General features: G+C 49.8%; 1 protein-coding gene and 2 long non-coding RNA genes across 19 annotated transcripts in view; 2 read left to right on the top strand and 1 right to left on the bottom strand.

Annotated features, from left to right (window-relative positions):
* The window catches only part of CFAP57 (cilia and flagella associated protein 57), an 83,371-nt gene that overhangs the window by 21,083 nt on the left and 37,658 nt on the right, over nucleotides 1–24,630 (bottom strand). For all 16 annotated transcript variants that reach the window (XM_070260146.1, XM_070260151.1, XM_070260154.1 and 13 more), the window contains 11 exons: nucleotides 23,569–23,742; nucleotides 21,897–22,058; nucleotides 17,569–17,724; nucleotides 16,299–16,392; nucleotides 15,495–15,685; nucleotides 11,656–11,829; nucleotides 11,227–11,385; nucleotides 8,653–8,796; nucleotides 3,696–3,812; nucleotides 2,258–2,392; nucleotides 2,032–2,175 (listed from right to left, as the gene is read on the bottom strand). In XM_070260146.1, coding sequence (XP_070116247.1) covers nucleotides 2,032–2,175; nucleotides 2,258–2,392; nucleotides 3,696–3,812; nucleotides 8,653–8,796; nucleotides 11,227–11,385; nucleotides 11,656–11,829; nucleotides 15,495–15,685; nucleotides 16,299–16,392; nucleotides 17,569–17,724; nucleotides 21,897–22,058; nucleotides 23,569–23,742 — 1,650 coding nt within the window. The remainder of the gene's footprint in view (nucleotides 1–2,031; nucleotides 2,176–2,257; nucleotides 2,393–3,695; nucleotides 3,813–8,652; nucleotides 8,797–11,226; nucleotides 11,386–11,655; nucleotides 11,830–15,494; nucleotides 15,686–16,298; nucleotides 16,393–17,568; nucleotides 17,725–21,896; nucleotides 22,059–23,568; nucleotides 23,743–24,630) is intronic.
* On the top strand, nucleotides 1,489–23,999 carry LOC138923168 (uncharacterized). 2 transcript variants are annotated; one of them, XR_011436403.1, is made up of 3 exons: nucleotides 1,502–1,603; nucleotides 8,779–11,694; nucleotides 21,920–23,429. It is a non-coding gene; the product is annotated as an uncharacterized lncRNA (long non-coding RNA). The 2 variants fall into 2 exon arrangements; XR_011436404.1 differs by lacking the exon at nucleotides 8,779–11,694 and having other exon boundaries at nucleotides 1,489–1,603; nucleotides 21,920–23,999.
* On the top strand, nucleotides 4,107–6,054 carry LOC138923169 (uncharacterized). Its single transcript, XR_011436405.1, has 2 exons — nucleotides 4,107–4,524; nucleotides 5,648–6,054. It is a non-coding gene; the product is annotated as an uncharacterized lncRNA (long non-coding RNA).

The following is a 24,630-nucleotide window of genomic DNA, read 5'->3' on the forward strand; positions in this document are numbered from 1 at the left end:
CTCTCCCACTGGATGTTCATTCTTGAAGAAGTCTCTTTCTTGGAAGAAGGGTATTCTGGGCCTGGCCAGTACCTCATGCTTTACATTAGTTATCTCATTCAAGCCTCGCGGTAACTCACTGAAGTTGGTGTTCTCTCCCCATTTTACAGATAGGGAAGGCGGCTCCTGGGGAAGTTAAGGAATTTACTCAAGGTCTCCCAGAGTGGCTGAGGCAGGATAAATGGGGTCTGCATTGCGACAGTGCCCACTCCCTTTTCACCTGCCCTGACACCTTGCCTGGCCCTGCCAACACCTCTCGTTCAACTTAAAATCAAAGAAGGAAACCATTTTTTATCATCCAGAACAGTGGTTTTGAAAGTTTTTCATTTAAAAAAATCTTCCAAACAAACTCTTATACAGAGTCCACTGTCATGAGCAAGGAGTCTCCCTGGTTGAGGGGTGGGGACTCAGAGCTCTGCCTCCCGGGCCCCCTCGCCCCCTGCACTTGTCTGGGGCCTGTCTATGGATCCACAGGGCTCCAGAGCATATGAGTTCACAATGTGGCCTGAGGAAACACTCTTTAGGGATTTCCCGTGTTGACGGCTCCCTCTGCCAGCCATCAGAGAGTGGCAGGACTGGGCAGGAGGCCTGCTTGGGTCTCCTCTGCTCCTTCCACCCCAACTTTCACCCTGGCCCAGCAGGAGCGGACATGCACCCTCTAGGAAGTGGGGAGCAAAACAGGAGATGATGCCTGCCCTGCACAGCTCACACTGCCACTTGTACCCTCTGGCTAGCCTGGGGTCCTCACTTTTCTTTGTTCTTCCTTCTTCTGCAGGATTGACACTTGCTTTGGGTGTCTGCTTGGCATGGAGAGAGGGACCCAGCCCCTAGAGGAGCCCTTAGGCCTGTGCTCTGGTGGCACGGCACAGATGAGAACAATGTCACCAGCTGACGACTGCTCCTGCAGTCCCCCTGGTCCAGGAATTAGATCCATTCCTGTCTCTCGGCCTCTGACTGCTTTCACGGCCCAGGAGCCGGGCAGTGTTTTGATGGCGTGGGCTGCTTTGAAGCAGGGGCTGGTTGTAAGATGGCATGAGACCCGCTGTGCCCGTGTCCAGCCTGAATTGCAGTGTGCTCAGCCCAGCTGTATATGGGTTGGCCAAGCTGGGAACTGGTTTATTTCAATCCACCTAGAGCCCATCCCCATTCCAGTATTTGAATTATGGCATTAAAGAAACATGAACATAAAAAGATATGTGCCTCATAAATGTGATTCTGATGTTCTCTTCTGATATTAACTTACGTTAATTGTCTCAGATGATACTGACACCCAAACAGAAATCTGGCAGGAGAATCCCGCCTGGCAGTCCTGATAATGTGCATAAGTGGAGGCGGCAGTAACGGGGTCAGGAAGGATCCTGGGAGTGGGTGTGGAGAGCTCATTAAACTGGAGTGAGGCCAACTCTTCAGGTGGGTGTGTTAGCGCTGGACCCAAGAGATAAGAGTAGGGACTTGAGGCACCAGAACAGTCAGAAGAGGCGGTGGGACGGGCGTGTTCAGAGGAGAGACTGCGCCAGCAGGGCCCACATGATGCAGGTAGCAGAATGAAAAGCAGCAAAACAAAGTAAGGGGAAGTACGAGTTGGAAACAGGAGAGGAGGAGGAGAGAGTGACTCGGGGGAGCTAAAGTCACGTGGACAAAGTCCAGAGGGGACAGGGGTCAATGAGAAGAGTGAGGCAGGAGACAGGAGGGCTTTGGCTAAAGATGGGGCGGAAAAAAGTATCGGGGGCCTGGTGAAATGAAGTGGGGAGGGAGAAATGAAGGGGCATTGGTGGGGCAGGGGTGAGCATGGAAATGCCTAGAAAACCTTCTTGGCGGGGCTCTGGGCCATGGTCACAGGGGATGAGCTCCAGGAGGTGAGAGGAGAGGAGTCAAAGAGAAAGCTTTAGGGAACGCTAGTGGGTCCCTGGGACATTTGGGGAGCCCTGAGGACGGGCCCTCTCACCCCTGAATGTGTAGCCTCTGCAGGGGCTGCAGGGTGTGTGCAGGTACCTGCATGATGCGGACATAATCGGTGCGGTGCAGCTCGGTCTCCTTGACCACCTTCTTCTTGAGAGTGGCCAGGTTCCTCTCCAGGTGCTCCCGCTGACGGGCATACTCCTGCTGCAGGTCCATGTTCAGCCCTGCGATCTCCACCTGATGGGGCAGAAAGGACTGTCAGGGAGGGAGGGGAGACCCTGTTGAGAGGGCGAGGGCGGGAACGGGAGGCAGGGCTCACCATGTCTGCCCGCTGCACATACTTCTCAAAGAGACCTCGGACCTTCTCCTTCAGCAGCCGGGGTTCCTGGATATACGCCACACAGTTGTGAAGGTCTGTCTTAAACCGCCTGACCAGCGCTTCCAAGTCCCGCTCCTGCAAGCAGAGGCACTGACTTCTAGCACTATAGGGACTGCTAACGGCAGCAGAAAGGGACAAGACTCAGTTGACCACCAGGGGCCATACTGGGCACAGAGACCTAGATGGGCAAACAGCCGAGAGGCGGAGGTACTACAACTGTCATGCACCTGTCCTGGGCTGGGCCCCGGGCCTGAAGGGCTCACATTGTGCTTCATCCTTAGGGGCCACACAAATGGATTCTTTTCTTGGCTCTGGATTCCTCTCAGGACCACAGGCCTTAAAAGATGAAAGGAGGCGTAAGTGGTCGCCCTTACTACCTTCTGAGCCAAGATGGATAGTATTGATTCTTTCTTGTGGTTCCTGGGCCAGGGCTTCCATGTCCCCCTTATCAGCTCATCCAGTGTCATCCTTACTGAGAGCTGCTGTGAGTGGGTAGGGAAAAAGTTACAAAATTGGGCAGACTGGTTCATCTGCAACCTTGAGCTAGGTCTTCCCTCTTCCATCGTGGTTTCTCTATGCCCATCATCCTCTACCCGTGACTGAGTCTTTCCTTTCTCTGTGCTCCCATAGCCCTTTATTCGTATTACACAATTTTCCATCTTGCACTATAATTATTCTGCACACACCACAGAGCAGCTATTGACCTCCTCAGTCTGTGACGGGCAGGATCTGTGTCAGTTCACATTTGTAGCTCTGCAGCTTCTGGTATGACCTAGCACAGAGCCCATATTTAATGTGGGGGAGGGAAAAATTCAGTCTGTTTCAATAAACATTACGGAATGCCCTGTGCCCGAGGGTGAGGGTGCTGCCAAGTCCTGCCCGGGACCAGAAAACCTGGTTCCTGATATGGGCTCTGTATGTACTAAGTAGCTGTGCTGGGTGAAGTTTCTTAACCTCTTAATCTCTCTGGCCTCGCTTTCCTTATTTGTTACACAAAGAGACTGGGCTAGATGATCTTTGAGGTCCTCCTAGCCTCGGCACTGTGGTAGTCAAGGCCTTTAACCACTGACTACAAATGACCTCTCTAAGCATGTTTCTTCCTAGGCGAACAAGCCAACACTGTGCACATTCTTATGAACTGGCTTCCCACCCCCTTGATCACTTTACCCAAAGTTGTTTTATCGTCTCAGATGGATTCAGTCACGTAAACTTGCATGGGTCTGAAACCAGGCAGGGTGATGAGCAAGGGAAGATGTGAGTTAAAACGGGAATGTATCTTAGCAATGGGCTGGCTCTGTCTCTTAGAAGCCAGCTGTCTGCTGCAGAGAGATGCCAGATCCCGAATCCAAGAACTGCCAGACTCCGAAACTCCTCGCACCTTCTGTCTTTCTCTGCGCATCTCTTGATCAGTGGCTTTTAATTTCTGCCACAGTTCTGCGATGTGCAGCTCCAGCTGTGTGTTCTGCTTATGGAAACGCTCCAGTTCAGCTTCCATCTAGAGAGAACAAGGGAAGAAAGAATCAAGAGTAAGAAAGTAAGAGAGTGAAACTTATTTGAGACCTGAAGTCTTTCAGGGGGAATGTTTCCCCTCATACCTGGGCATTTCTTTTCTGGTTCCCACCCACGTCCTCTGGAACAAAACCTTTCTTCCTACTCGTTGCCATGCCCAAAGCCCCCACCCCCTTGGCTGATATGTTAACCCAGATCATATGTTTCTACAGCCAGGCTAGGAAATTTTCCCCCTCAGTTTCCCTGTTCCTTCAACCATGCTGATTACCTTCTTTTCTAGAATTCCTTAGAAATTGGTAACTCTCAAGTACCGGAACCTCAACTCTAACCTGAGGCAGGGTCCTGCAAAGGAGCACCTTCCTTGCCTACTTTGTGAAGTTGTATTAGTGAATCTTGACCCTTTGGGCCACAAGTCATCACAGTTGATTCTAAAGCAGAAAGTTTAGAGGGGCCGGCATGTAGGCATCCCCAGTCAAAGGCACGAAACAGGAAAGAGGAAGCTGAGAAGGAACCTCAGCCTCATCATTCTGTTGAAAAAGTCTTAAGAGGTACAACTGAAGAGAGTGTCCCATCTTCAAAAGAAAAAGAAGAAACCACGAGTGAGCTTCTGAAAGACCGTTATTCATTGTTGCATTTGTCTGAACCAAAGACATGTGAATGACAACTGGATCTTCTGATTAGGATGACACTAGCTGTAGGTGAGCTCTCAGTTGACCTAATTTTTGCCAAAAGCAAAAGGGTGATGTGTGATTTACACACTAAATCTGGGGGACACTGGTATTCCTGTTAATAGAGAGGCCTGTGGACTCTTTGAGGGGGATGGAAGGGTTTACTCTGTTTTCACGGCTGCGTGGAGTAGTCCTGGTAGTGCATCCCAGGCCCTCTGGTCTGATTTCAAGGCTCTTGGCCACCTTCTGGGGTACCAGGAGGCCCTAATGAGCCACAGCCACGTTCTGGACGTGAAAGGGCAGCTTGTAGAAGAATGTTATCCTCATTGTTGGGAGCATTTTGTACAGACAGAGCCACCCTTTGACTGAATGCCTGGCATAAAGGCGGCACTCAATACATATTCATATCAATGAATGAATGCATGGCAAGGGTAGAAGGCAAAGGGTGCACAGGGCGGGAAGCAAGGAGGGCCTGAAACAGCTGCCTTCTGAGATGAACGTGCAATGCTGGCAGAGCTATGTAAAGCCACCTCATGGAGGACACACTGTGAGCGTGGGTATCTGCACAGCTAAAGAAGGAATGTTGGAAAGGGCGGGCCAGCCGCCGTAGGTGTAGGGATGCAGAACTGATTAAGAGGTAGCTTCTGTCTTCAAGAAGCCTCAGCTCTAGAGGGACAACAGAAGTAAACCGGAAGTTAAGGTGGAACAGGACAAACCCTGACTGCGGTTGAGGTAGAAGGCCCTGTGTGTGCACAGAGGTGAGGTGGTGGCACCCAGAGAAGGGACGCTCAGTCAGGTTTTGCAGGAGGAATAGGCATTAGAGGACAAAACGGGGAAGGAGAATTCCAGGCAGAGAGAACAGCTAATGCACAGGAGGACCAGAGGCCTTGGCAGCCTGGTGCAACTCTGCAGGCTACAAGTGGTCCAGGGTGGCAGCAGGAGGGGTGCATGGGAGGAAGACGGAGAGGGGCTGGAGAGGTCAGCTGAGCTGGGTCATGCAGGGCGCAAGGGCAAGGGCTTGAATGGTGAGAAGTTCAGCGTTTGTCCTGGCCAGATGTTTAAACCAGTAGGAAGTTTGGCCTTTATCCCCAAAGCTCAGGGAGCCACTGACGTGTTTTACCCAAAGACTGGCACAATCTGTTTTATGCCTTAGAAGTCCTGATGTGGAGGGTCTACTGGAGAGAGCAAGACTGGAGCCAGGCAGAACAGTCAGCAGGCTCCCGCTGTGGCCCAGGAGAGGTGATGTTCTCCTAGAACGAGGAAATGGCAGCTGGAAGAGAGAAACGGGCTTCTCCAAGGTCATGTCTGAGTGCCTGCAGCTGGCTGTGCCTCTTTCTCTACAGTCTTAAAGTCAGCAATGACAGATTAGGTCGGAAAGGAGGTGATACAGGCAAAGCCCAAACCATGCTGAGAATAAAACTAATCTATTTCAGGGGGGAGGGAGGAGGGCGGAAGGGGTGATAGGGCACATGTGTACGGTGACAGATGGTAATTAGTCTCCGGGTGGTAAACATGATGTAGTCTACCCAGAAACTGAAATATAATGATGAACACCTGAAATGTATATGTGTTATAAATCAATGTTACCTCAAAAAAAAAATCTATTTCATAGAAAAATGGTGAAATATGTCAAATTTGGGTAGCTGGCCGGACAGGCAGGAGACTAGCCTAGGATGTGAGAACAAGCATCCATTTCCTGGTGTGGAAATGCCATCTACTTTGCCATGTGTTATTCATTGCATTCGGTGATTCTCAATGCGGGGAGCAGAGGAGAGGTATTTTGTCCCTTAGGGACATCTGGCAACATCTGGAGACATTTTTGGTTGTTACATCTTGGGGAGGGGGAGGGTGGCTACTGGCACCTAGTAAGTAGAGACCAGGGATGCTGCTAAACATCCTACAATGCACAGGACAGCCCCATAGCAAAGAATTATCTAGCGCGAAATGTTAACAGTGCTGAGGTTGAGAAACTCTGCACTAGATGAATAAATTAAAGAGTGTGAAGTAAAATGACAAGGTTCTGGAAACTTCTCCCCTAGGAAGGAGATAGTCATGTCTCATCAAAGAGAAGCTGGAACAGTGGAGGTCTCCGAATCAGGGAAGTATCACGTTTCCATCCACAGAGGTCTCAGCTCTACAAATGAGCCGAGGGCTTATGGCTTCCTTCTCGTAGGAATAGTAACTTCACGGGAGATCCGCCATGGGTGGGCCAAACGTGGCTCTGACCCCCAGAGGAAGCCCTAAGGTCAGAGGCCCCTGGGGGAGGAATCAGGCCCAGATATGAGCCCTGGCAGCAACTGGCATGGGGTGGGGATGGGGGTAGGAGGGGCTCTGTTTGAATCACCCCCAAGGTGCAGGCGAATTCTCTGCTGAGGACCAATGCCATGGCCAAGTTACTGACAGGAAAGTGAATAACCTCCCTGGTGTGTTGGGGTGGAAAGAACTGACCCAACCTTAAATCCAGTTGACAAATATGTCAAATGAGGAGGGAGAAATGCGGCAGTGACTTCAGGGGCCTGCGGCACGTTGACTTTCCAGGCAGGTGGGGCCTCTGCTCTTTCTCTCATCTTCTTGGGCTGCCATTTTTGGGCCTGAAGTCATTCAAGAATGGCAGCAGGTCCAGAGGAGGCAGCTCTGTGATCAGCTGGGAACATCATTCCTTATCCCAGAGGCTAGGGAGAAAGTCACTGCCACAGGACATAGCCTTTCTGCCCCCCAGCCCCCAGCCCTGGACTGATCCCACCACCTGGCTTCTTTACTGCCGTCTAGAAGCAGTAGAGAAAAGGCTTTTGCTTTTCCCCACCATAGCTCTTGCGTATCCCGTTCTAGTTGGGCCATCAACACTCTCTGATGCCTTTTTATTTGTTATCCTTGCTCAGCACAATTAGAGAAAATGGAGGCGGAGCAGGAAGCTATTTTGGATAGGGAGATCAGGGAAGGCTTCCTTGAAGAGGTGACATGTGAGCTGAGACCTGAAAGACGGGAAGAAGCCAGTTACGTGAAGATCTGGGAGCCTTCTGGGCAGAAGGAGCAGCAAAGGTCCTGATATGGGAAAAGCTGGGCTTGTTCTGGGAACTGTGAGAGAGGCTGCAGGCTGGAGCAGGGCGAGGGAGCCTGGAGACGAGGCTGGAGAGGCAGGGCCTCATGGTCTCAGCACCGAGTGCGGATTTTATTCTAGGTGGGATGGGATACCACTGGGGGTTTGCTGTGGCCTCTATGTGGAGACCAGGTTGGAGGCTGGAGTTAAGTCTAGATGAGAGATGACAGAGGCCTGGACCAGGGTGATGGCAGCAGAGGGGAAGGGGGGCTGGATCTGAGGTATCGTTTGGAAATCCATCAGATAGGCTCGGTGACGAGTGGGTATAGGAGTCACGGGAAGGTAGAAATGGAGAGGAGTGCCCGTGTCTGCCGTGGGCACCTGGCGCTGCCACTGACTGAGGGACAGGCAAGGGGCGCAGGTGGAAGTCAGGCATTCAGCTCTCTCTGCCCAGGGAGCGGAGGCTGACAGGTAAAGCTGTCATGACGAAATGCAGTGAGTGTGGGACAGAGGGGCCAAAGGGGGAACACTTGTACTTCACTGGACTCTCCGCAGCTCTTGTCCATCTCGTCTAATCTCGCTTCTGATCTCACTCCTCTCTACCTTTATCCTGTTTGCTCCCCAGAACACACACAATTATGCCACCCTCCCGCTCGAGAGCCTTTGATGACTTCCCATTCTTTACCAGGTTTACTCCAAACATGAAACGCCTTGCCTAGGGCCCCAACCAACATTTCCAGGCTGAGAAAAACTGTTGACTGGGAGGGGTGTGCTTTCTTGTGCACCAGGCTGGTGGCTGGGTACACAATGCCCCCTGGTGGCTGAAGGCCCAACAGCCGAGGTTTCCCTTTGAGGGTCCAGAGCAGCACACCAAGGTGCCCGTAGGGCCAAAGTCCACCCCAAGGGCCCGCAGCAGATCCCAGAGCTTTTCACTTTTGCACAACTGAGCCCCTGGTTGGGCCTTCCCTGTGGCATCCTCTGTGGAATGGAGGCTGCACACACCCTGGGAGCAGGGAGGGGCTGTGAGGGGAGCCTCATTCCATTCCCCCCAGGACAGCCATGGAGAGTCAGGGAAGGGGCAGCGGGTATCAGAGGCCAGGGTGTCACAGATGGCTTCTCACCTCTTGTATTTGTTCCTTCATCACCTTGATCTCATTCTCTCGAGGTTCTATTTGCTTCTTCAGCTCCTTTATTTTGTAGTCGAGCACAAACTTGAATTTCTCTAGTTCTTGATTTTTCTTTTTCAGGTCATAGATTCGCTTCTCCTGTGGGTGAGACGAGAGAGAAGTGAGAGAGCTATCAGGAGGCCCTGGGACATGGAGTCCCTTCAGGCAAAGAACGTAAATCCTGTGACCTCCTGCTTGAGGAGGCCACAGATGCTCTCCCCGCTGGGGGTACAAAGGCTGGCTCTCCCATGGGCTGCAGCACTGGCTGCTTGCTTCTGCACCAGGACTTGGTTCATTCACTCACTCACTCATATATAGAGAGTGGCCCATGCTGTTTTCCAAAGCTTGCCTCGATGGCATCTCTTGTCCCACATGCTCTTCTTCAGTGTGACTTATGCTTCTCTGCCAGGACGTACGACCTAACTTCCTCCTCTTGCATCTGGCTGGACTGGTGGTTTGCTTGTAACCCGGAGAACGCAGCTCAAGTGATGCTGTGTGGCTCCCCAGGTTAGCTCAGAAAAGGCCAAGCAGCTTTCACCCAGCTCTCTTGGGACACGTGGTCTCGGGGAGGCTGTCAGTTATGTAAGAAGTCCCAGAACGCTGAGACCTCCAGGCTGGAGAGCATGTTTGGTCTCTGGTCGAGAGTAACAGGTGAGCCCAGCCTCCCAGCCATCCTGGCCAAGGGCTGGACATGTGACTGAAGAAGCCCGTGGATGCTGATCTTCCAGCCCCCAGCGGCTTGAGTCACCCTTGACAGAGGTCCAGCTAGGCGCCAGACACTGGGGACAAAGACAAGCCATCCTGTCGTACCCTGTTCAAATTCCAGACCCACAGACTCTGTGAGCATAATGAAACAGTTGTTTTCCACCACTAAGTTTTGGGGTAATTTGTTGCAAGGCAACAGCAATTAGAATGTAGGTCTATCCATCTGCCAAACATTTACCGCATGAAGACCTTTCACCAAGGTCTGGGATTCCAAATGTAAATACAATACAGTCCCTGTCCTTAAGGAGAAAACACTAGCTGGGAAAGCAGATGTGTCAACAAATGTCACCCTACACTGTGACAGGTGTTGTAAAAGAGGAGGGCACAGAAAGCGGAGTATGTATTGAGGGTCTGAGAATAACTTGTGTGAGTGTAAGGTGGTGGCTCATAGTGGAAGGGTGAAATGAGGCTGGAGGGGAGCGGGGCAGGGAGGCAAGGGTCTTACATGTTGGGTTAAAGGATTCAGAATTTATCCAGGAGGCCAGGATCTGGCAAACTACAGCCCTAGGGTCAAATCTGACCTGTTGCCTGTTTCTGTAACGTCTTATTGGAACACAGCCACTCCCATGCATTTATGTATTATCTAAGGCTGATTTTACACTACATCTGCAGAAATGAGTAGTTGTGACAGAGACCATACTGCCTGCAAAGACTAAAATATTTACTACCTCGACTTCACACAAAAAAGTCTGCTGACCCCTGCCACAGGCAATGGGGAGCTATAAGAGAATTTTAAGTGGGAGAGTGACATAATTACAGAGTATGGTGGCAGGGAGCGGGGGAGGAAGCGGGTAGGGAGGCCCTGAGACCCATCAGGAGACGGCTGCAATTTTCTAGGGCAGGAGGTCTTAACCTCTCTTGTCCAAACCTCCCTTTGAGAATCTGGAGAGCTTTGGACCTTCCCTACAAAAGAATGCGCAGACACACACAAACATGCACACGCAGGAACTTCTCATTTCATCCTTATCAGACTCCCTGAGGAGCCCCATTTCACAGGTGAGAAAGCAAAGGCTAAGGGAAATTGCCCAAGGTCCTGTGACCGGCACACGGAAGAGCCTGTGCTGGAACCTAGTGAACCAGTCCTGAAGCCCACATTCTCACCCGCTGGAGAACTCTGCCGATGAAGGCAGTAGTGGCAGAGGTGATGGAGAAGAGGGCACGGAGCCTGGACTTGCTCAAGAGGATCATATGAAAATCTGGATGTTGAGGTGGTTTGCCTCACAAAATGTGACGTGCCTGTCTTTTAAGCGTTTTGTGGGAAAGGCATCCTGAAATGTGATACCAGCTTTCTGGGGTATGGGCAGTTATAGGGCCAACCACAGGGGAGTTCCTCCCTGATCAGGGGGATGGTGGGGCCAATGGGGTGGGTGAACAGCCCCCAGTCCACGGGGATGGTCACTCTAGGATGCCTGGAGTGGTGGAGAGTAGGGCCTTGCAGTCAGCCGACTCAGGTTCCCATGCCACCTCTGTCACCTATAAACTGTATGACCTTGAGTGAGGTACTTAACCTCTGGGACTCAGTTTCCTGAGTGATAAAACTGGGTTGCTCATGGCTCCCTGGGTTGTTGGGAGAACTGAATGTGATGCGTTTATAGCAATGAGCCCAGTGCCAAAGCATACAGCAGGCACTTCACTGACCGCTCATCCCCCATCAAATTAAACAAATGTGATCCAAGAAGCCAGGGACCCTCTCCCTCTTGAGCTTTGTCCTCCTTGTCTGGGTCCATCAAGGCAGCCGAGGGAGGACAGAAGACGAGCCCTTACCTTATCTTGAATCGTCTCATCTCTTTCCTGGATCTCCCGCTTGAGGCTCAGGATGTCCTTCTCCAGGGACTTAATGACTCCTTGCAGCTTCACCTGCTCTCCCTTCAGGCTCTCAATGTCATTGGTTCGCTCTTCAATCTCCTTCTGCAGGCTGCTGAACTAAAGATACAAAGAGCAACAACAAGGACCACCAGAATCTTTGAACTCATCTCCACTCGTCCCGACGGTCTGTAAATTTAAAGAGCTCCCCATCAGAATTTGGGACAGTTCAGGAGTTTCCCAGGCCAAACGGATGATGCACTATTCTGTCCCATAAGATCCTGTCCCACAGCCTTGAGTGAGGATGGACTGTCTTCATCAAGAGGCTCTAGAGAGAGGACAAGTGGCCCCTTGTCCACTCCCGGGGCCTCTCAGGAAACAGCACGATACCTTCTTCCTCATGATGCCCGTTTCTCCTTTGAGCCGCAGGTTTGACTCTTTTTCATCCCGAAGCTTTTTCTCATACTTGGTTTTGATATCTTGGATTTCTCGGTCTTCATCTTCTTCAATTTGTTTCTTGGTCTCCTCAAACTCCCGCAGCTGCTGCCTGACATCTTCCTGTGCCTGGCTCAGACAGAGGAGAGTGTGTGGTTGGGGGAGACAGGGCACATGACACCTTTGTGCTAAGAGGGCCTGGGATGGGAAGAGAGCGTATGAGGCTTACCAAGGAGAATGGGAGACCAAGTGTTATTCCAGAAACAGAAACCAAGGCCATGGGTCTCTTGATCCTTCCACTTTCTTCCTGTCTGTCCTTTTGCCTTCCCTTCTTTCTTCACACTGACACCCACGCTCCCTCTATCCTTCCTTCACTCAACTTGTGACAGTTGTAATTGTATATTTATTTGTGAAATTACTTGATAGTCCCTCCCATTAGATGTAAGTTCCTCGAGGGCAGAAGCCCTATTATGCCCACCATTGCCCTCCCAGTGTACAACACACACTGGTACACAGCAGGTACTCAGTAAATATCTGAATGAATGAGCGCATCTTTGATTCTGCCCTCCCTCTCCTTAATCCTATCACTCCTGCCCTTTTCACCTCTCACAGGGTTCTCAAACCCATCCACTTCTCTTTATGCCTCTGCCACTGCCCAGGCCGATGTCATCTCTGGCCTGACAGCTGTCTCAGTCTCCTAACCGGCCTCCTGCCCCTGTCTTGCTTCCCTCTAGTCCATTCCTATTCTCTAGGCAAGGGGAGCTCTCTAAATCATACACCTGATGGTGCCACTCCCAACTTAAAAGCCTTGCATGGCTCACATTTGTCTTCAGGATAGAGTCCAGACTCTCGAGCTGGGTCCACAAGGCTCCACGTGAGTTAGCTCTGGCTAACTCTCCGGCCTCAGCCATCACTCCTACCGCAATCTCTCGCCAGAGTAAACTAACTTCAGTTCCCCAAATGTGCATGTTCCTCAGCTGCTGGGCCCTGGCGCACGCTCTGCCTCTGCTTTCAGCCCTCTTCCTGTGGCTCTCCCCTGGTCTTCCTTCAGCTCTTCGCTCAGCTATCACTTCCGGTGGGAGGCCTGCATGTCTGCTGTCGTGTTAAGTTATACTGTAATTGCCTGTTTGACAGATTCCTCCACGGGCAGGGGAGCTCTTTGATGGCAGGACCACATCTCTCTGCTCACCACTGTCAACACCCAGCACAGTATCTAGTACATAATTGGTGCAGAATGAGTAAAAGCCTAGAGCTCAGACGCTGGCAGTGGAGTGTAGGAAGTGACTAGGGCATGACTCCCCTTTGCTTACTTCCACTAAGTGGTGGAAATTTTAGATTAGGTCAGGATCAATCGCTTTCCTCTCATACTGACCCTGGCATTCTCCTAGGATGCATGTATGCCCCCTGGACTGAGTGCTTTGGGGGTTAAAAGAGACGAGATAGTTTTAGAACTGAGCTCAACAGCCTCCTGAGAAACACTTCTCTCTTTCCCCATCACTGGGCACCAGACTCTTGCTAGACAGAAGCCTGGCAAGGTCTGCTCTATCGGCAGGCTACAGTGGCCCTCAGACCCTTGCTCTTGGTCTGGTAGATGTTGCTAAAAGGTAAAAGAAGCCTAGCCAGGTTAGGAGGATGGCATGCCAGGTGGAAGCCACCTAGGAAAGCTCTGAGTTGAAATCTATTGACCCAAAGGAAGAAATGCATTGTAATCCCTGTGGGAGGTCCTGGGAGGAAGACCAGGCTCTCTCCCCTCTGGTAGATTCATTATCCCTAAAGGCAGAGCTTGGATCAGCTCACTGGATGTCAACAAACATTTCTGGAGCGTCTGGAACATGCTGGCCCTGTGCTGGGTGTTGAGAATCAGTGACAAGCGAGGCACAGTCCCTACCCTGGAGAAGCTCCCTGGGAGGAAGAGGAGAAGTAAACGCATGATGTCACTGTGTAAGCCATGTGGAAGAGAGGAGTCTGGGGGCCCTGAGAACACAAAGGAAGGTGCTCAGCCCTGTGGGAGGGGAGAGGAGTTAGGGAAGAATTCCTCCAGGAGTTGGCTCTTGTCCTGAGTCCTTAAGGATGGGTACAAGTGGCCAGGGGAAGAGGGATGATCCTGAGCAGAGGCGCAGAGGTTGTGTGGGAAACTCTCGCTGCTCCACATTGTTGGATGTGAGGGAGCTGGACAGGAGCAGGCGGAAATGGGACTGGGGAGGTGGGCAGGGACCAGTCAGGGTGCTTTGTGCAAGCGTGGAACTGCCTCGGGCTCAGGTGAGGGTGGAATTCCCTTATCTGCCACTGCCCTGTGTCAGGGCTCAGCCTGCTCCGAGGCTCCTGCTGTCAGGAGACCTCCACTCTGTCCTCACTGTGATTATCCCCCACTGCGTGGATACCTGCCCAGTTCACAGAGGACTTCCGGGTGCTGACTCACGGTCTTCCTTGCCATGATCAGGAGTGGTTCCAGAGGATCCTATAATGTCTCCTGGTGCCTTGACCTTTAATCTCCACTCTGCTGCAGCCACCCACTCCCAGGCCCATCCCCTGGAATGGTGCCACCTGTGAAGTCTTAAAATGCAGGCCCTGCTCTTCGAGCACAGGCGATTTCTCTGCTGGACCCAGATATGCCAGCCCAGCTCTCAGCCTCATCACGTCCCCCGGCCCTGTCTTGATTCTTCCACTCTCTTCCAGGCTCTTGGTTCTTTACTGACCCCTCTCTGGCCTGGACCCAGTGGCTAGTCACCAGACGACCTTTATTTTTCTGTGGCACTACTTAGTAAACCGCGGCTATGCATCAGGGCTGCTGTGTGTCTTCCTCACGCACAGACCTACTTGCTGTGGGAAAGCACACAGCCTGGAGGATTAATGCCACCAGAACGCATGTCTCAACCTCAGCTGGGCCCTCAGCTGCATGCCTGCCAGTCCCCTTCCTGGTCACTTCCTTCGTCATTCCTTTCAAAGATCACTCCACACCTTCATGACTCCTGTCCCCCACCATCTGCTGCAATTTCACGCAGAAGAGGCGGCCATCTGGCCTCTTCCAACCTCGTCTTCATCTTGGGAAACTAGATATTCTAGCAACCCAAACAGCTGGAACATTCTGTAACTTTGCTCTGCCTGGATGCCCTTCCCTCTTGCACCTCCCCGTCTCCTGTCAATTCCAACTTACATTCCTCCTGGATCTCATTAACTCCTGCAAGCCTTCCCCGACCTCGCAGGCCAGGGCAGTGCCTTTGTCTGCATTCTCCTACTGTCCTGTGTCTGCCTCTGTGGGTATCATGAGTGTCTGTCTATGTGACCGCCTCCCTTGCCTGACTGAGAACCAGGACAGTGTGCTATTTCTCCTGACCACTCAGCACCAGGCTGGTAAACCAATAAGACACTGTGTGTGCTTGTTAAATCAGTGAGGGAGTGATTTCATCTTATAAGACAGAAGAAGTTGCTAACGGGTTTCAGGCAACCACCTTCCCCATCGTTCAGGGCCCTTGTTCCTCTCCAGGTTCTATAAGCTTCTTCTAGGGAGCTCTCCCAGTTCTTAAGGTTTGAAGGTACAGTAAGGATACAACCATAGGCATGAACTTAGTCTATCCAAGGAATTTCAGTCTCGAGAACTGAGCACCTCCCAGCTGACTGAGTCCCCTGGTCTACAGAGAAACAAATGCATAAACAGTGTAGAACAAGGCTGAAGGAAACACCTGCCGGAGGGAAAGGGGTCAAGTGAGGGTGCCCACAGTGCTCTGGGCCGTTCGCAGGCCAGGCCTGCAGGATGGCACCGTGAAAGGGGGCAGAGCTTGGCTTCCTGGGAGTACCTCTTCCAGAAGGGTAGTTTTCTCCTGCAGTTTGGCCTCGTAAAACTCAGTCAGCTCCTCCAGGGCCTGGCTCCTGGTCTCATCATTGTCCCGAAGCTGTTTCTCATATTCCTCCTGCATCCTCTGGGACTTGAGCTGCAGCTCCTGGTACTTCTCATATTCTAGGAGCAACTTTTGGTTGTTGCAACATTCTGGAGAGAAGCAAGGAAGGGATTTAAGGTGGCACAGCGGCACCAACCTCAGGGACACCCAGGGGCCTTAGGTGCTTTTCTACCCCCTCCACCACCAGCTAGAGCATCTGCCTCCAAACCCAAAATTCAAATGCCTGCCCATCTTTCTCACTAGGCCCCCACTCTATTGTCTCGTTGGGCAGCCAAACTCTCTCCCTTTGCCCTCTAGGCAGAAAGGTTTCCAAGAAAGTACAGAGGGGTGCTTGGGGCTTCAGGGCCAAGAAGAATGTCCTGAGTCTGCAAAACAGGTACTAGTAGCCCCATTTTATGAAGAGTCAACTGAGGCTTGGTGCGGTTAGGTGACTGTCTGGAGCACACAGCAAGGACACGGTGGATCTGGGGCTCAAGGCAGCTCCAAACCCACAATGCTGTGTCTCCTACTGGCATGCAGTAGGGGTTTAAGACATGTTTAATGAATGAGTAAATATACAGGAGTAAAAAGCACAGGGACTTCCAGGGGACACATGCAGCCTGCTTACAGACAAAGCCATATTACCTGGGCCATATCACCTAGGTCTGGGGGACTGTCAGACTTCTGCCCCTCCCTAACCACGCGGCCTCTGTGAGGACTCACCCAGGTCCTGCAGTTCCCGGCTCTGCTTTTCCAGGAGGTCATCCACGCGTTCACGATGCAACACATCCTGCTTGTCTTTCTCTGTTCTTAAAACCTAAAACACAGACTCAGACGCTCTCATTTCTATACATCTGCTGAAAGCACCACTAGGGCAAGACCATATTTTACAAGTGCCATCCTCCTTCACTCCCAAATGTGTCTGAAGCCCTTATTGTGCACCAAGCCCTGTCGTATGAGCAAGAAGCAAGCTCTCACATTTTATTTACATTACATTCTGCTCTGAAAGTTCTGTGCTGTCTCTCTTTATATCCTTCCACGAAATGGGTCTCGTCAATGATGAGTTCAGTTCTGGACACACAGCAAATGGATTTTTGGCTTGAAAAATTAAGGATTCACTTGAATCCTCTGTTGTCTGTACACTGTTGCCAACTAAATCCTTGGCTATGTCAATGCATTGGCTTCCAAGAAGCTGTTTTCCTTAATCAATCAGGAAAGCTCCTTGCAGGCAGGGGAGGGCCCATCCCCAGGACCTAACTTTGTGCTTAGCTTACAAATGGCACCAAATCAATGTTTTCGGATTAAATGAATGAAATAATAAAACTAATAGCCAGGTTTTTTTTTTTTTTTTTTTTTTTTTTTAAGTCAAACTCTCTGCCTCGTGTGAGTCAGGAGATAGCGTAAAAAAACAAATATCCTTTGAGCAAAAAATTGTGGGGTTTGGATGAAGGGCCAGTCAGATTTGCGCAGAACAAAGAAATTATTCTGGGAGGGCCCTGGACCAAACCTAACAATAGGAAGACCATTTGGACTAGTTTTATTTAACCTACTGACAACCCAGAGATCAATCTTCCGCTAGCTCTTCCCTTTCTATACTTTGTTTTTCTTGTTTCCTTTCCATTTCATCTTTGTCTTGATAATAAAAGTAACATATTCTCATTGTAGAGAATTTAGAAATTACAGAAAAGTATAAAGAATAAAATTTGAGTCATCCATAATGCCAACCTCCAGAGATAATCACACTGTTAGCTATTTCCTTGAAAATTGTTCTGTGTGTATTTATTTTACCTAATTAATATCATTCACTATAGACAGTTTTATATTCTGCTTTTTCCCACTTAGCACTTTGTTGTAAGCGTTTCTGACGTTATCAGCTATGTTTTAAAATCGCATGTTATCGTATATCTTATTGTTTGAGTGTATGCTGGTTCCATCTTGAGTAAATAGGAAATTTCTTGTGATCTGTGGCTGTTGGTTCAGTCTCTCAACAGACCTGGTTTTTTGTTTTCAAGGACTCCATTTCCTGGATGAACTTGTCTGTTAGCTCCTTAATCTTCTCCGAATAGTTCATATCCTTTAGTCGAAGTTGATACTCGTTCTCCATCTTTAATTCTTCCACACGAGTCTTCAGCTCCAACATAACCTGGGCCTTTAGGAGAAGGACACCAGAATTAAGAACATTCACATGGGGGTGAATCGGACTATTTAAACCTGTGGCCTTGAGCTCTCTGAGACCTACAGCTCTGCTTAGCTTCCAACTCATGTGTCTCAACCAGAACTCGTCACTTTGTCCCCACAAGACTCATAGACTAAAAACTAGGAGACATACAAGCTTTTTCCTCTAACTTCACAACATATATTCAGTGAGCCCTACTGCATGCCAGGCATCATGCTAATAACTCTCTCATCTCCTTCATATATGCGTAACCATCACCTGCTCAATGAGGTCTACTTGGACCACACTCTTTGATCCTGCTACGCTCTCCTTCCCATTCCCAGCACCACTGACCCCCCCTTACTCTGCTCTGCTTTTAATTGTTTCCTTAGACCTTGTGCTTTCTAGTATATTATATACTTTACTTATTTTGCTTATTGTCTTTTGTCTTCTTCCCCCATTAGAATTTAAGTTCCAAGAAGGCTGAGGTCTTTGTTGGTTTTGGTTGCTGATGTATCCCAAGTACCTAGAACAGTACCTGATACACGGTAGGCACTCAAAAAATGTTTGTAGAACCATGATTCCTGCCCCCATGGAAGTTATAATCTTTGGAGGCAGCTAAATAAACATATCATTACAAATTGTGATGAGTGCCCAAAGCTGGGTGGTTCCCAGGACTGTCAATTTGTCCCTCTCGATGTTTGTGATGCCTCTTTTGGCATATTATTACTTTAATTTAGGTCCTAACTCTTCCTGCCTTGCTGGTCCTTACATATAGCGTCTTCTTTTTTTTTTTTTTTTTTAAGATTTTTTTTTTTTATTTTTCCTTTTTCTCCCCAAAGCCCCCCAGTACATAGTTGTATATTCTTCGTTGTGGGTCCTTCCAGTTGTGGCATGTGGGACGCTGCCTCAGCGTGGCTTGATGAGCAGTGCCATGTCCGCGCCCAGGATTCGAACCAACGAAACACTGGGCCGCCTGCAGCGGAGCGCGCGAACCTAACCACTCGGCCACGGGGCCAGCCCCCATATAGTGTCTTCTTACTCCAATCTACTGTATTCACCAATGCTGATGTTTTCTAAAAATACTGTGATACGCATACCACTCATTTCCTAAAAAAGTTAATGTTGATGACAGAGTGGGTGAGAACACAGGTGTTTTCTTCTTGCTCACCTATGATTCCTCCCTACACATCCCTATCTCACCTTTTCTGGTCTGTCTCCCCTGCTGCCCGTGGCTGAATCGAGAACAAGGAACGTTTTATACCATTTCTGCATTCCTGGACTGCAGACTAGTGTAGTCCTGGTACACAGGAAGTACCGAGATGAGGGATGAACACAAGTTGCATGTGCCAAGTCAGGAGGGTAAGAGCGAGGATGCCTGGTCAGCGTACCATCTGTCATTTGGTGTGGGTGGGAGGCAGAGGGAGAAGAGGTTGAGACAGGGTCAGACCATCAAGGTTCTTGCAGGCCAAGCTAAGAAACTAGGATTCTATCCTAGAGGGCCTCTGAAGGTACGCCTCACCTAACCTGATTAAGCTGATTTGGGCTTTAGAAAGCCCTCTCTGATGGCAATGTCCAACATGGGCTAGATTAGAGAAGGACTGATGGCAAGTAGGGGGAGGAATTAGTTGGGAGGGGATCACATAATCCAGATAGGGGATGGTAAGGGCCTGAAGGGAGGTGGGGTGGGATAGCAGAGAGGAATGAAAAGATTTGAGAGAGAGATTTTAGTGAACGTGGTGACTGCCTGGGTGTAGGGTGAAGTTGAGAGGACCATGGATGGAGACTGTCTCCCCAGCCAGATTGTTCCCTGTGGGTTGCACTTGGCCTGTCTTGCTTCAATACTTTATCCCTGGAGCCTATCACAGGACCAGCAACATAGTCAGTACTAAAAAAATAATTATCAGATGAATAAGTGATGCTGGGGGTCTTCCGTGGACTAGTGGAATATATGTATTGGTGGGAATGATAAATGTATTGGTTTTTGACATGTTGCGTTGGAGACACTTGCTCATCATCCTTCCTCAATTCATTCTCCACATTGCTGTAGATTAGTCTGTCCATGATGGAAATCGATCGACTCATTCCATAACTTAATGGGTCCTTCGTCTAAAACATGGTGTAAAAGGCCCCTCATGATCTCCATTTCTCTCTCCAGCCTGTCTCTCTGGTGCACCTTCCATTCTTCAGTCCAACCTAGCTAGGAGCATCTTTCCCAAAGCAACCTCTCTCTTCTGTCTGCACACACTCATTCCTCAGTGTGGTACGCCCTTTCCCATTTGTTCCGGAAGGCTCTGTGCAAGGCTCACTTCCTCTGGCGCCATCCGGCCTGGGTCAGGTCCCTTCCCCTGTGCCCCCACAGCATCACTCCTTCATAACACCCGTTATTCCCTTTTTGATTTTACCCACACATCCTCCCACGCTATAAGCTAAAGGACCCTCTATGTCTCATTTCTGTAATCCCAGACCTGAGTACAGTGTCTGGCACCTAGCAGACCCTTCTGTAAATACTAATTGGATGAATGAATAAGTGAATGACTGAATGAGTGTGTAAATCATGGTCTGAGAGATAGTTACAAAGAATGTCAGAGAATATAAAGGAAAAAAAGAGAGCTGGGAATTCTGGCAAATGTGAGAAAGAGCCAGGGAGGGAGCCGGGAGCCCAGGAGGAATAGTCTGAGAGGCTTACAGGGAATAATGGGTGTGGTCTCAGATGCTGAGAGAGAAGGGAGTTTCAAGAAACGAGCAGTACATACACTAGTCAATCCAGCTTGGCAGCAGTTCTGTCAGGCCCAGCTGGGGGCTGCGGTCAGGAGGCAGCCCAGACACCTGAGGCTTTTGGTGCAGACTGGTGTCTCCTATTTGGTCTCTCCCCCTACCCTCTGGGAGGAAGAGAGAAGAAAATAGAGAGAAGAAGGAAGGGGAGGAGACATGTTTGCCTGCCTGCAGCAGGGCAGACCTTAACTCTCACAGCTTCTCCCTCACCCTTTCCTCCCACTTTGCCTTTCCCGCAGAAACTTCCAAGGAGCTCTAGAAGGGATCTCCGGGACATGCCAGGGACCTAACATCTTGCTTTCAGGCTGTTTTGGCATTGCTGTTCTGATGGCTGGACTTCTCTCTATCCCCCACTTGACTCAGTTTCCTGATCACAGGGCCCAGGCTTGTCTTTTCACACACGCATCCCTAGTGCCTAGTAAACAGTAGGTATTCAATAAATGCACTTTGGATGCTGGATGAACAGCAATGAGTACATAGCCTTGGGATTCCTCTGTGAGCCTCGTGGGTTTGCCATCCACTCATCTTCTCCCTTAGGGAGTGTGGTACAGAGGTAAGCGCTCACAGTTCTGCAAAATGCATCTTTACAGAATGTTACTGCATTAAGAGAAGGGAAGGCCCTTCTGTTAGTGATGAAGAGAGCAGGCTCCAGAATAAATCTGGATCAGAACTCTGGTCCTACTACTTACTAGCTCTGTGACTCTGGACACATCATTCAACCTCTCCAAACTCACTTCTTGAAATATGGGAGAATAAGAGTACCTTCTTCATAAAGATGTTGTGACATTTAAATGAAAAAAAAAATACTTATAAAGTAATTAGCATCATGCTTGGTTCTTGGCAGACCTAAAAAATTTTTGGTTATTTTTCTATTATTGTTTATTATTAAGAGGAGCGGATTTCAGGAATGTTTCCTAAATACCTCTTTTTTTCCTTTAAAAAAGGAAGGCTCCACTAGCAGTTATTAAGTTTCACAGGTACAACTGGCATATTCAGTTTGTCCATTCAATTTTATAAATATTTATTGATTGTCTTCCACGTGCCTAGCATGTGCTGGAAACTGTTGGTCACACAAGAGAATTGTATATCATGGTTCCTGCTCTCAAACAGGAGGAGAAGGAAAGCCAGCTCACAGGCTCAAGGTGGAGCACAGTGTAAGTCAAGATGATCATGTGGCAGAACGACAGGCGGGGTGAGGAGGAAACAGAATCAAGTGGCAGCAAGGAGGACAGCGTGGTGGTGTGGGTGGAGAATGTGCAGGGAGCCGCCGGAGTCTGCGCTGGGCACTGGGCGCAGCCAGGCTCTAGGGGGCCTCAAATGCCAGTCCGAGGAGTTTGGAGGCAGTCTGGTAAGGAATTTCCAGGTCCCCCTTCATTAGATCTGACTCTTACCTTCTCTTCCATGTCTGTTTTAGTAACAAGCACCTCTTCGGCGAAGCCCACCTCCCTCTCTCGCTTGATTCCCCGACCATCCTTATCAAAGACCTTCCAGGTGAACAGGCAGCCGTCCTCAGCAGCGGTCAGGAGGAACTGGTCATCAAAGGTGAGCAATACCTGAAGAGAAAAAGACGGTGGAGAGGAGGCTTTCTGAGGCCATGGATGACCAGGACTGAGCCAGCTCTTGTGCACGTCCTCCCTCCATGAAAGCCTGGGCGCAGCCTTATGGGGAGGAAGACTCCATCCTAAGTAAGAACGAGACAGGAGCCCTCATGGACTTCCGTTACGGAATAAAAGAAGCAAGGCTATGTCTATGTTCTTTGTGGATTTGGAATCTTAAGAGTCAATTATTACCTAGATTATATAAAGAACTCTCAAAACTCAACAGAAAAACCCCAATCAATCTAACTAGAAAGTGGGCAAAAGATAAGAAAACATTTCACCAAAGAGGGTATACAGATGGCAAATAAGCACATGAAAAGATGTTCAGCATTATTAGCCATTAGGAAATGCAAATTAAAACTATGACGAGAGGAGTGAGGTCAGCATCACGGTACTATGAGATGCTCCCCTTGTCTCTCCCCTTCAAGCCACAGCTAGTAAAATCTCCATAACTCAACAGCGATTCCCCCGCCCAACACACCAGGACTGTGGAGAAATCCACACATCGGCACATCTGAAGGGGCGTGGATTGGAATACACAGAGGAGGTGGAACCGGGGGAACAGCAGAGGCCGCGCCAGCCATCTCAGCCTCCAAGCCACGCTCCCAGGGAGCCTGATAGCAGCAGCAGAGGTGGCGCATATGACTCTGCCCTGCGGCCACAGGGAATTGTGTGACAGAGGTGGCAGGGCCTGCAGCCCTTGTCCTTCCAGTTGTGGCGATGCTCATGACTCTGGCCCCGCTGCCTGCAGTGGTGGCGCATGTGAACCTGGGTCCCCCCATCAGCCCCCTCCCCCTGCTGCGGCAGTAGTGCCCCCGACCTACGCGACCACAGGTGTTGGTGTTGTTCAAATTGGAATGAGAGAGGGGAGGAGAGACCTTTTCCCAGTGCCTGTTCTTCAGTTTTACATGGAAATGTAAACATGGACACTACTTTTTCAGAAGGGAGAGGGGAGGGACAATTTACAAATGTGTGCTGTGTTACCACTCGCAAGGGAAGCCCTTTTGTACCCTCAGGGAGGGGCAGGGGCTATCTCCTGGGCTAGAACTCCTTTTAGTTCAGGGCACTTCTGGGAGGAGGAGGAGGAGAGCTGTGAGCCACCAGCAGCCAAGGCTCACAGCAGCTAGGAGACGAGTGCACTGGCCCTAGTAAAGGAGATGGGGGTGGAGGCTACAGCACCTCTCAAATGGCCCATTATTATGCATAATATCATGGTGAACAACCTTATACATAAATCTTTAGGTGTATCTCTGATTACTGCCTAGGATAAATTCCTTGGAGTAATTTAAACAAAGAATATTAATAGCCAATAAATGTCTATGGAATGGATGGCTGGATGAATCAATAAGGAGAGCAAAGAGGTTGGGAGGTTGAAGGGATGAAGAAGGGATGTGGAGGGCAGGATCAAGCAGATCCACGAGAGCTAGTTCTGGGACTGGGACCCGAGGAGAGGCTCCCCTCTCACCTTGGTGACAGGACCAGCGTGAGCCTGGTACTCATTGAATTCTTTCTGCAAAGGCAGAGGGTACTTCATCGCACGAATGGTTCCCAGGGAGGTGCCCACAAATATCATGCGCCCGGAATGCGAGATGGCAATGGCTGTGTAGGTGACGTCAAACGCTGACGTCTCTCGAAGGACCTGGAACACACACAACTCTGTTCAGGGTGAGAGGCTAAGCCACATCCCCCGTGTCCCCATGTCATTCTCGTCTTCTACTCTAATAGCAATATTAGGGCAAATTCTGTATTTTCAAAATGTGTTCTTTATAGCATCTGGCATAGTGCCTAGCACATAAAAGGCACAAACGAAATATTTCTTGGCCGCTTGATTGATGCATAAACAGTTATGGGGTTAGAAATAACGCTAATAAAAGGAAACCTTCAAATGGTACCTACTATGTGCAAAACACTGTTCTATAGCTTTTACATGTTGTAACTCATTCAATCCTCACAAAACCCCTTTGAAGTAGTTCCTGTTCCCCTATTTTAAAGATGATGAAGCAGAGCCTCAGAAATGGTAAGTAATTTGCCTCAACTCACACACCTAGTAAGTGGCAGTCAGGTCCCGAGTCCCTACTCTTGACTTCTCTGCCACTGTGCATCTCAAACCAAGCATGGGATGGGGATCATAAATTTATTCAACAAACAGTTATTAATGTCCATTATATAAACAAAGCTATACCATCAGGGGACTCATTCGTTCCTTGACTCATTAATTCACCCATCCACCCATCCCTCCATCCACCCACTAAACATTTACTGGACATTTGCTGTGGGCCATGCAGTGTACCAACTAGCAGGGTTCTCAAGAGGAGTGAACCATGGCCCTGTTATAAAGAGTTTTGTTCTGGTGCAGCCCTGTAAAAGCCACCACAGAATTAGGACTAAGCTACTTGGGAGCACAGTGAAGAGACACCCTCCTCTCGCTGGGCTCCACTCAACGGGAAACCTGCCTCAGGTCAGTTTGCTGCCGTGGTCTCTCTGCACTTTCCTAGGCACCAGCACCATGAGAGTGACAGGCACTAAA

Source organism: Equus caballus, chromosome 2, assembly GCF_041296265.1.
Source record: "Equus caballus isolate H_3958 breed thoroughbred chromosome 2, TB-T2T, whole genome shotgun sequence".
Taxonomy (NCBI): domain Eukaryota; kingdom Metazoa; phylum Chordata; class Mammalia; order Perissodactyla; family Equidae; genus Equus; species Equus caballus.